The 12,133-nt window shown below is 39.5% G+C and overlaps 1 protein-coding gene across 4 annotated transcripts in view; it reads right to left on the reverse strand.

Moving 5' to 3' along the window:
* Positions 1–3,736: 3,736 nt before the first annotated feature.
* Positions 3,737–12,133, reverse strand: part of cspg5b (chondroitin sulfate proteoglycan 5b) — a 60,427-nt gene continuing 52,030 nt past the window's right edge. For all 4 annotated transcript variants that reach the window (XM_067425211.1, XM_067425212.1, XM_067425210.1 and 1 more), the window contains one exon: positions 3,737–4,511. In XM_067425211.1, coding sequence (XP_067281312.1) covers positions 4,221–4,511 — 291 coding nt within the window. In that variant the 3' untranslated portion in view covers positions 3,737–4,220. The remainder of the gene's footprint in view (positions 4,512–12,133) is intronic.

Consider the following 12,133-nt stretch of genomic DNA (forward strand, 5'->3'; position numbering starts at 1 on the left):
ACACAGTTCTTACGCACATGAGTAAGCAATCGTTGTTGATAAATCCCACATGTGCGTAAGTGCCATGCTCGTTCACGTTCACAGTCATTAGCATTCAGAAACGCCTCCAATGAACCATATATGGTGACAACACATCCCTTTAAAAATCACGAGATTTTTTTTTTTTCGTCACCGCAGTTATGGCAAAAAGAGGAACTCCACAAACACAAAATGAGTCAATCATTTTGACATTGACGACAATAACGTTTAACAACAACAACAAATTTAAAACAAATTATTATTTGTCTAGCAGAAAACAGAATGAAACACTTCTATTTACATAATTAAATTTGTTGGTTTATGATGGTGCTTTTATGGCGATGTGGGGGCAGTCTGTGGCTCCAATTCTGTTTGGAAATCTGGCGATAGCATGCAAGCCCCATTTTATTTTGGCTTGTTGACGATTTCAGTAAGGTTCTATCTATCTATCTATCTATCTATCTATCTATCTATCTATCTATCTATCTATCTATCTATCTATCTATCTATCTATCTATCTATCTATCTATAGATAAAGATATATAGTCATTTTGAACACAATGCGTAATTTTATATTATATATATATATATATATATATATATATATATATATATAAATTTAGTGTCAAATAAATTTAGCATGATCATTCGAATATACTCCCAGGTTTCTACTGATACAAAGCCATATGTTAATTGCTGAAGTAATCCTTTACATGCTGTTTCATGTGTAGTATCGCTGTTCTACCACTAGATTCTCTGCGTAAGCATGCTCAGAGGTGTGCTTATATTTACACACATTTCTACGTATAAGTACAAGTTGGTAAATCCCACACTATGCGTGAAACTGTTCTTACGCACTCACTACGCACAGAACTGTGCGTACGCACCCTTGATAAATGAGGGCCCTGGTCTTGTGCGGTTGTTCTCTTCCTTGTAGACCACTTCAAGCTTGGTCAAACCGAATGGGAACCATCTGTTTATAATCTTCAGGTCTTTTCCCATTGCAGTGGTATCCAAGACAATGCTTTAGAATGGTTCTCTATGAGTATCCCTACCAGTGTTGTTTTAGGTAGTGAATTTTCACTAGTCTGAAGCTATGCAGTTCACACTGCAAGTCTTAATGCTCAATTCAGATTTTTTGCTCAGATCCGATTTTTTTGTTTGGCTGTTCACATTACCTTTTAAAATGTGGCCTATATCTGATTCCAGTGTGAACTGTTTGAGGTTTCAAACTAACCCGCATGTGCCAAACAATATCAATGACATCAGACGCAGCACGCTGTTGCACTAAAGTTCGGGCGGTTATGGAGGAAGTAAGATTTTTTTCTTTTATTTAAAAATATTTGTGTAATGGAAGCCATAGCAGGTGCTGAAGAGGAGAAGAACGATAGTCTAGAAATCTAGATGCACCCTAGCGGCAGCTAATCTAATCTGCCCGCGAGTGTCGGCTAGCAACTCTCAATACCCTACTGAGCTGTAAACACCAAACTGTGCGGGCCAATCACATCGTGTCTAGAGTCGTTGGGCAGGGCTTAACATAATGACGGCCGAGTTGCGCTTGTGTGCATCTAATAAACACAGAAGCTGGCGAACGGCGGTCTTTCGAATCCGCTTTGACTGCGCTCTGGAAGACTTGAAGTTAAGCTTTTCTCTGAGAAAAGAACAAAGAACGGCACTGAAGTCATTCTTAAGAAAGGAAGATGTGTTCAGAGTTTTGCCGACCGGATACGGCTAATGTTTAATCTTTCAACTAGCTCTGGTTGGTTGTAGCGCTATCCAATTGCGTGCTTGCCATGCAGAGGGAGTTTGAAAGACAACCGTTTATCCCGCCCCTCGGATTGAGCCCTGTCAATGGTGAGTTTCCAGACCAAACATCTTGATGTGGGTCTGGCTTGTCAGGCTAGAAGAACGAAAACAAAGAGAGCAAAATTGGTTATTTTGGCCTTTTGTCTCCTTCCTTTGGCACTGAAGCCACAATCTTCTGTGTCCCCGTTCTTTCATTTTGTGTGCTATTTTGTCAAAAATGGAGCGGTTACGGTAGGATCCTTCTAGTTTAGCTTGAATTGAAGTATCTCCCCATATACTAATTAGGTCTAACACCTCACTCTCCCTCCATTGACTCGCTTTTAATGTGACTGTCTGTGTCTAGGGCTAACTCGCCGGCGCATAATTGTGACAAATGTCGACATAGATTGACGTAAAAGTCGCATCAAATCCGCCAAATGTTCATACTGCGGCCGCTTTGGAAAAAAATCAGATCTGGGTCTGTTTCAGGACCACATATGTGGTCTAAATCTGATTTGAAAAAATCTGGGCTAGATTTGAGTGTTCACACTACCTCTGAAGAAGTCTGACCTGGTCACTTGACCCCCCAAAAATCAGATTTGGGCCACTTTTGCCTGCAGTGGGAACCTCCCACCCACCAACCACACCGCACCCCACCCCACTTTACTTCTTAAGACCATTTTTAGAAGTTTTACAGTATGCATCCCTAATTAAATAAAACCTACATTTTGTGGTGTATAATACAGTAAACAGACTGTTCTGTGCTAATCCACCACTGTTGAAGGGTATTGTTGAACGTACCACTACCCTAATATGGCCATATGATGGCACTGTCTGGTTGTGTTGTAAGATTGTCTATAATGAGCTTGTTGGTTCCCTCTTCATGGGTTACTGGAGCTGTCTAGATTAAATCAATATGCTTTATTTGCTTCAGGCACAAAGAACCGAGGAATTACTACATGCACATCCTGCAGTTAATGTCTGTAAAAAACAGGGATGCTTAAATTGAGTCAGGTCTTCAGACTAATTAAGTCAATAACTTAAGTCACTTAAATTTCAACTGTATTACCAATCGACACTATATGATTATTAAAATTAGCTGGATAACATCATTGTTTTCTCCTGAGCGGCTGTACAGCCGAATCAAATTCTGTTGCATTATTTTCCCGTTAACACTGTGAAGTGGCTTTGAAACAATTAGCATTGTAAAAAGCGCTATATAAAGAAAGGTGACAAAACATTTTCATTTTTCTTTACTCATAAACAGGTCAGAGAAAGGCCTGGGATAAGAGGTCGCACAATTCACTCTATGCTTAATGGGTAGTGACTAGCATATAGTATTGAACAGTATTGACGCATCTCTGATGATAAAAACGTAAAAAATGGCAAATACAAGACATGCATGCAGTGTATGTAGCTAGTCAATGTTTTTGTCTTAGTGAGCTTAAGAGCCCTGTACTCTTCTAAGTACCCAGTCTTTTATATCAGCAGTCTGTGCACGCCGTCCCTTGTTTTTGATTTGCTTTGATGGAGTGAGCGCTGGGAGAGGAACTGACCCAGTTTTTTTCTTTATAAAATGGTTTTGGCTTGAGCAGAATAGCACACTTAGCATTGAAGTGTTTTTTGGAAGACTAGGTTAGAGAACAGTAGTTTAGATTATTAGCATCAGTCCGTTATCTCATACGGAAGACAACTCGGACAACTTTTCGACAAATTGATTTAAAAAAAAAATCTTTAAGATTAAATTATAACCGGTCCAAATTTGTATTATTATTCTTCTAAATCTGTTTTGGGGTTAAATAGTACTGTAGTTTGACAAATGTGACCATACTAAAATTAGGCCATTCCTCGACTTACATTTTTCAACCATTTCTATAGATGATGAAAAATGATTATAAAATTTTTGTCCAAGAAACAAATAACCAATGTCAAATTAAACAATTCTAAAATTCTTTATTCTCAGTGAAAGTATTAATCTAACATTAAAAAGCACCTTGTTAATAATAATCAATTTGTATGCCCTGAATGTTTACAGGTTCCATAATTTCTGTGAATGCATGTGTGTGAATATAAATGTGCTGTTTGACAAAATACAACATTAACAGGGCACCATAACACATCGGAAATCCACTTTTGTCTCTGTAATACCAAATTAACAGTTTACTGTAACTCCTTATTTTCCCTTTATATTCACGTTGCACAACACTGCTACTTTGTCTTGCCATTTATACCGTTTTGTTTCATATTCACATATTGTTTCATGTCTGAATTCACGTCTTGTTCATTCAAAACACTCAGCTGTTAACAATCAATGTCTCACAATTTGTAATGGTGAAGTTGCGTACTGTATTTGAAGTATAATTTGTAATTTCTTCAAGTCGTCGTACATCAGACAGTGCTGAAGGCGTCCACTCGTATTAAGGTGTGTAAGCCGTGCCCAGGTGAGGGCTGGATGACCCGGAGAGCACTCCAGGTAAGGAACGTGTGCTAATGGGGCTGTAGCCGGGTTCGGAGCTGCGTCTGGAGCAGAGCTGGGACAGGGGCCTCCCCTGTACGGATCTGCCTGGAGGCCTGCGCAGCACGGGGGACTTTTTAGGGGATTTAGGGAGCTTGTAGAGGAAGACGTTGTAGTGAAGTGGGGGGCTTGTCTCGGGAAGCATTTTCACCTCTTTAGGAAGGAGCAACTCTAAGTCGATGGTCACACCACCCTGGACATGAACACACACACACAGAGTACACACAAGCATAACAACACAAACATAGGAATCAAAAAGCACATACAACAGAGACACAAACACATGGTAATACAAAAACAAAGAAAAAGCAAGAAAGTATAAAGAATTTAACAAAAATAAAATCACAAATTGTTGATAATGACTCGATCCCTCATGAGCAGTGCTAGGAAGGTTACATTGGAAATGTAATGGGCTACAGACTATTTAAAATATGTAATAAGCAGTGTTACCATTTCAATTATTCAAGTAATGTAACATTACATTTGATTACTTTTTCTAATTTCCAGCACTGGAACACATTATCACTCGACATGGTGGCAACTCCTAGGTGATGATGCAGGGCTAGCCTGGCTCAGCTTTCCTATGTACTTCTGCTCAATTTTCATGTTCCTTCAGTACTCCGTCTGGGACTGCGGCATATTCTCTGGTTCTCTGATCAAATTTAAACCAGTCCAATCAGTGAACAGAGGGAGTGGCTGAGAACGATGACGTTGATGTCATGCGCTACAGTCAATGGTTTGAGATGTCATTCTGTGATGACACAAATTTAAAGGAACTGTATGTAAGAAATGTATTTCCTTCAATCATAAAATGGCCCTGATATGTCACTAGACATTAAGAAATGTATGTTAATTTCAAATACTTATGTCACTGACAGCAGTAGTCCAGCCAGGATATTGTCATTTAAAAGCTGTTGTTGCAGCCCTCAAAGGATGTTGATATTGACATGTGTTTTGGCTAGAAGCGCCACCCTCCACCTATCTACCAATCACAAAGTCAGTAGTGTTTCGGCATTTGGGTTGCCAGCTCTGCTCTAGTTACCACAGCTGCAGCTACAAATGTTCCTGCTGGATCCTGCAGCATATATGGCAACCTTGAGTCAGGGGGGAGAGGGGATAGGGATTGCAGTACCAGATTTGGCCACAATCTTACACACACTTCCTTTAAGGGGGAAAGTATTCAGACCCCCTTACATTTTTCTCTCACTATATTGCAGCCTTTTGCTAAAATCATTTAAGCAATTTTTTTCTCATTAAAATACACACAGCACCTCATATTGACAAAAAAACAAAGAATTGTTGACATTTTTGCAAATTGATAAAAAAATAAAAACTGAAATATCACATGGTCCTAAATATTCAGACCCTTTGTTGTGTCTTAGGGTGCTTTCACACCTGCCTCATTTAGTTCGGTTGAATTGTACTAGAGTTCGTTTCCCTCTTTGATGCGGTTCGTTTGGTCAGGTCTAAAAGCAGCAATGGCACTCGGGTGCGCACCAAAAGTGGACCTCCTTGAAGAGGAGGTCTCGGTACGCTTTCAAACGAACTCTGGAGCGGTTCGTTTGTGGTGAGAACGTGATCCGACCTCAAACAGAACTAACTGCAAAAGTACTGATCATTTTTTGGACTGAACCAGCTGCCGTAGTTAGCTGTGCTGACATTGTGTGCATGATATTACCTGATAGATCGTTGGCAATATTTTTGGAAGATGAGCATGTCAAGAGTTAATAATTAATGCACGCCTCCTCTTGAAGTGACGAGTGATGCGCGGTCGCCGTTTTCATGTAGCATCCGTGCTTCATTATAGAAAGGTATTTGCATACTGTGGTAAATAGCCTACACACAGTGTAGTATATTATGGCCAGGGACAAAACCAGCCCACACAGTCGTCTCTTCATAGTGTTATAGTTTGCTGGCTTTGTCTCTTCTGTTGGAATTTTCCCACACGTAAATTCTGACCAATCGAAAAGCAGTTTAGGAAATACGCCATGGCCAATGAGTGATGTGGATGTTGTCACGTGCTTGCGTTTTGGTTTGTTTTAACTGGTTCGGACCAAAGCAATCAGTGTGGTGTGAAAAGGAACCAAAAAAGCTGATAATGCAACAATGTATAATTGTTTGCCCTTGGTTCGGACCAAATGAACCGAACTAGAGATGTGAAAGCACCCTTATATTTTCCACTCATATATTTAACTCAGGTGCTGTCCATTTCTTCTGATCATCCTTGAGATGATTCTACAGCTTCATTTGAGTCCAGCTGTGTTTGATTATCCTGATTGGACTTGATTAGGAAAGCCACACACCCGTCTATATAAGACCTTACAGATCACAGTGCAGGTCAGAGCAAATGAGAATCATGAGGTCAAAGGAACTGCCTGAAGAGCTCAGAGACAGAATCATGGCAAGGCACAGAACTGGCCAAGGTTACAAAAAAATTCTGTTGCACTTAAGGTTCCTAAGAGCACAGTGGCCTCCATAATGCTTGAATGGAAGATGTTTGAGACGGCCAGAACCCTTCCTAGAGCTGGTCGTCTGGGCAAACTGAGCTATTGGGGGAGAAGTGCCTTGTTAAAGGAGGTAAAGAACTACCCAAAGATCACAGTGGCTGAGCTCCAGAGATGCAGTCGGGAGATGGGAGAAAATTGAAGAAAGTCAACCGTCATAGCAGCCCTCAACCAGTCGGGGCTTTATGGCAGAGTGGCCCGACGGAAGCCTCTCCTCAGTGCAAGACACATGAAAGTTTACTAAAAAAAACAAACACCTGAAGGACTCCAAGATGGTGAGAAATAAGATTCTCTTGTCTGATGAGACAAAGATAGAACTTTTTGGCCTTAATTCTAAGCGGTATGTGAGGAGAAAACCAGATACTGCACATCACTAGTCCAATACAGTCCCAACAGTGAAGCATGGTGGTGGCAGCATCATGCTGTGGGGGTGTTTTTCAGCTGCAGGGACAGGACGACTGGTTGCAATCGAGGGATAGATGAATGCGGCCAAGTACAGGGATATCCTGGATGAAAACCTTCTCCAGAGTGCTCAAGACCTCAGACTGGGCCAAAGGTTCACCTTCCAACAAGAAAATGACCCTGAGCACACAGCTAAAATAATGAAGACGTGGCTTCACAACAACTCCGTGACTGTTCTTGAATGGCCCAGCCAGAGCCCTGACTTAAACCCATTTGAGCATCTCTGGAGAGACGTGAAAATGTCTGTCCACTAATGTTTCCCATCCAACCTGACAGAACTGGAGGGGATTGGCAAGGAGGAATGTGAGAGGATCCCCAAATAAATGGAAAAACATATTGCATCTTTCCCAAAAAGACTCATGGCTGTATTAGATCAAAATGGTGCTTCTACTAAATACTGAGCAAAGGGTCTGAATACTTAGGACCATGTTATATTTCAGTTTTTCTTTTTTAATAAATCTGCAAAAATGTCAACAATTCTGTGTTTTTCTGTCAATATGTGGTGCTGTGTTAATGAGGAAAAAAATGAACTTAAATGATTTTAGCAAATGGCTGCAATATAAAAATTTAAGGGGGTCTGAATACTTTCCGTACCCACTATGTCATGACCAAACGTTAGCGATTGGTTATGGCAGATCCAATAGTTTTAAACTTTAACAGAGTACCCACTTTCTAGGAAGCTCGTCAATGGAGAGTGGCCAGACTCTCTGTACAAATGTAGGAGAGTCTGGTAGAACCAGGCTTGCACAGTTCAACTTTATCAGCAATTTTACTGCCAATGGGAAACGAGGTGAGACACAGGGCCCACAGCCGATCTAGAGTATCCAGACAGAAATGTATTGCCCATTCTTAATGGGAAAGAGCAAATTCTCTCAGCAACATTGCTCAAAAAAGTTGCCCCATGGATCATCACCTTTAGACAGATTATAGCCTGAAGAACCAATCAAAAGCATAAGAATAGCATTGCTTTACTTACTCATGTTCAACACTGCTCATGAGCCAATACAAGTCAGAGTTGAAACCAAAATGGTACAAAATATTTGACTCGCAGGAACTGATCTCAGATGATCAAGCATATGCAAGTTGAAGTAAACAAAGGATTATACTTCACTTGCACTTTGCATTAAATAGACGGGATGCTTAATCTTTTCAAGACTTTTGTAATACTTTACTTTGTAGCTAATTTTCAACTTCTAAATTTATTAGACTGATTGCCTATCTAGTCTGCTCATAATTGCAATGCAGACATCTGGCATTAGTCACCAAATTAAGTCAAATGTTTGTTTTATCAGTAAATCAGTTCTTCAACAGATTAGATTCAAGAGCTCAGTTTCTGCTTTTCAAATAAACTCTCGGGGGAAGGAAGTTTTGTTCGTCACATTCACATAACAGATGGGAAACTTTGGAATAAGCTTAAAGTACCCCAATGATACTTTTTTTAATATTACCTTTCATTCAGTCTGTAATATAACGGTTGTGAATGTAAAAGGTGTGCAAAGTTTTAAAGTGCCCGTATTATGCTATTTTAACGTTTCCTAATTTTGTTCTGGAGGTCTCCAACAATAGGTTTACATGCATCAAAGGTCAAAAAACAATGTTCTCAAACAACTCGACAGATGAATCAGTCTCTCTAAATCCCTCACGGAAAACGAGTCTACTCTGCTCTGATTGGTCAGATGGCCCAGTCTGTTGTGATTGGTCTATTGCATACAGCGCGTATCTCGGAAACAGATGGCCATTCCACAACTGAACTCCAGCTCAGGAGGTTTCAGTTCCTAAAGCTCAGCGATAGTATACACTGTAAATACAGTAATGGCGACGTCCGAATCGATGATGAGACAGCAGAAAAACTAATTTTAAAAAACCTGAACCTTGAGCAGTCACCATTTCTCAGTGAAGCTACTCGGTTTGAGGTACCTTATGAGATGTTAATTTCAACTGTAGGCTAATTCCTCACCATCAGCATTAGCAAGTAATGTATTTAAATGTATTGCATGTATGTCTAATGTACGGTGGTGCACATGTGGGAACTGGATAACAAAAGTCTAGCCCAGCTGATGTAAACATTAACTTTTGCCAAACAAATCTTACTCCATCCTTTATATTTACTTAAACTACTAAATATGACAGACAATCTGTATTAATAGTCAGTAATAACGCGAGTTAGCCAGATACCTACAAGATATGAAATTCAATACACACTGTAGAGCACAGCGTCTTCTCGACATGACGCTATCCAGTATCCGCCACAGTGTTCAAGGTTTCTTTGGCACAGCATGTGTGTGTGCAATAAGTGGCGGGCAATATGCTAATGTTTTGTTGTGACTTCACAATGAAACGGCTTGCGACTCGTTTGAAAAACTATTCATTTAATTCTCCGAGTCGACTTACTTTTGAGAGACTTAAAACATAAAAAACAAAAACAGGGGCTCTTTAAAGATCAAAGCACAAAAAAAAAAAAAAAAAAAAATACTCCCATCAGCAGTTTCAGTCTCACTTTCAATATATATACATGTAGGTTTGTATCAAATTTGCATAATGCCAGCCTGTGGTCTTCATCGGCTGCCAGAGAACTATCTATTTTGATCCACCCTCTAACACTTTAGTTGGTTCGTGTTTTCTGCACTGCAAAAGCAAATTCTTCCAAAGTGTGAGGATGTGACAAGTCAGTGGTTACAAATAATTTTTACAAATATAACAGCAGTATTACTCTAAACTTTTGTTGTTTTCCTGTCATTTTACTGATTACTGCTTCCCAAAACTAGGTCAAAGCAGGATTTGTAAAATGCTTACATTTATCAGTCATGTGTAAGCGGCACTCTATCTATCTATCAATCTATCGACACAAATATACATACACTGTGTGAAAAAGTGTCTGCATTTATTTGATTAATAAATACAGTAATATGCAATAGTGCAATATTATGGAAGATTTAAAATGAGTTTTCTATTTCAATATATGTTTAAAAATGTTATTTATTCCTGTGATGGCAAATCAGAATTGTCATCAGCTATTACTCCGGTCTCCAGTGACACATGATCCTTCAGAAATCGTTCACACACACTTGATTTGGCAAAGATATTTACATCGGATGCCCTTCCTGAGCACTGATAGTGCTGACACACACAGCCACACACACACACACAGCCACACACAGCCACACACACACACACACACACACACACACACACACACACACACACACACACACACACACACACACACACACACACACACACACACACACACACACACACACACACACACACACACACACACACACACACACACACACACACACACACACACACACACACACACACACACACACACACACACACACACACACACACACAAAATCCATCTAGCCTGCATGTCTTTGGACTGTGGGTAACACAGAGACCTTCTGCTGTAAGTTGACAGTGCTAAGCCCAAAAGTTAAATAAAAAAAAAGTAATTTTTTACAAATATATATATAATACATTTTAAAAAAGCAATACAATTTTTCATTTACATTTTTTAGAATGTATGATGTGTGGATTTATAGCCATTTTGCTAATTTCCTTTGCCAACTCAAAATCAGATAGGACAGCAAATGTCATTTGTTATTTATCACATGTGGAAATGATTCATGTTTTGTCCAAACCCAATATGTAAAGTCAGCCTATAGTCTTACAATAAAGCATCGTTATGAGGGTGAAATGTCCAGTATGGTTAGGAGCAGTACCTAATGAATGCTATAGCCATGCACAGGAGCTAAGCAAAAGAGTGAGGAGGAGCAGTGAAAGTGAAAAGGAGTCAAAATGGGAGCAGTGGAGTTCACGAATACACTGGCACTCGGTTGTATTGGTAAAATGTTTTATTCCAAACAAACTTTCTCATTTGTTATCTCAAAAAACAAAACAAAAGAAATACAAAAACAAATTGTCAATACATAATTAGTAATCAATTAGTTTTAAGACACAATGAGCTTTAAAACTTTATGATACTGCATATAAAAATCAATCCAAGCAGTATTTCTAGCAGTACTTCTTCAGACATACACTGAATAAGTCAACAAACACCTACAAATAGCTTTGAATAGCTGTTATTTTTCCACAGACGTTTTCTTTTGCACGAAAGAACACCAATGCATGCTGACTTGAGTAAGGCAGGACAGACAGGAGTTCATAAGGTGAAGGTGTCACACAGGTGAGGACTGAAGGTCAAAGGTTAAAAACCTGGCAGCTAAACCTTTGCTGTGGGGTGAAGTGTTTCATAGCATAGCGTGATTTAGCGGGGCATAGCATAAGAAAGCTTGACATAACATGATGCAGCGTGACATCAGCAGTGACGGCAAGCAAAGACAAGGTGAATGTGGCAACTTCACCGTGTGATGACAAGCACAAAAACAGAAGTTAGCATGCTAGTTCAGTGCTTCTTTTGTAGCAGTGTACTAATTCAGAGCCTGCATCCTTCCAAATGCTTCACAGCGGTGCGGCAAAGGCTGTCGCAATTTAAAAATTTGTTTCAAATGTATCTTTAGTTTTCCCAGGCTATGAACGATAGAACGAGTGGATCTTTCGCTGCCTAGCCTTTCCCAAGATTCATTGCGTGCAAGTGACAACTGTTTTTTTTTTTTGAGAGAAAATGACAGATTACATCTTTAATTGTAAGTATAGGGTTCAAACTTACTTGAATATCTAAAGATAGAAATGTTCACTTTTCAACATTTTACCAAGATGCGTTCTTACCAGTAGTTCATATTTTTATTATGTACATAAATGAACCACAGTGAACACACTTAGGTTGTGTACCCTTTTATTGTTTTCAGAAAGCTGAATATAACTAGAGGCTTTCCTATAGCTT

The sequence above is a fragment of the Pseudorasbora parva genome, chromosome 19 (genome assembly GCF_024679245.1).
Source record: "Pseudorasbora parva isolate DD20220531a chromosome 19, ASM2467924v1, whole genome shotgun sequence".
NCBI classification, from domain to species: domain Eukaryota; kingdom Metazoa; phylum Chordata; class Actinopteri; order Cypriniformes; family Gobionidae; genus Pseudorasbora; species Pseudorasbora parva.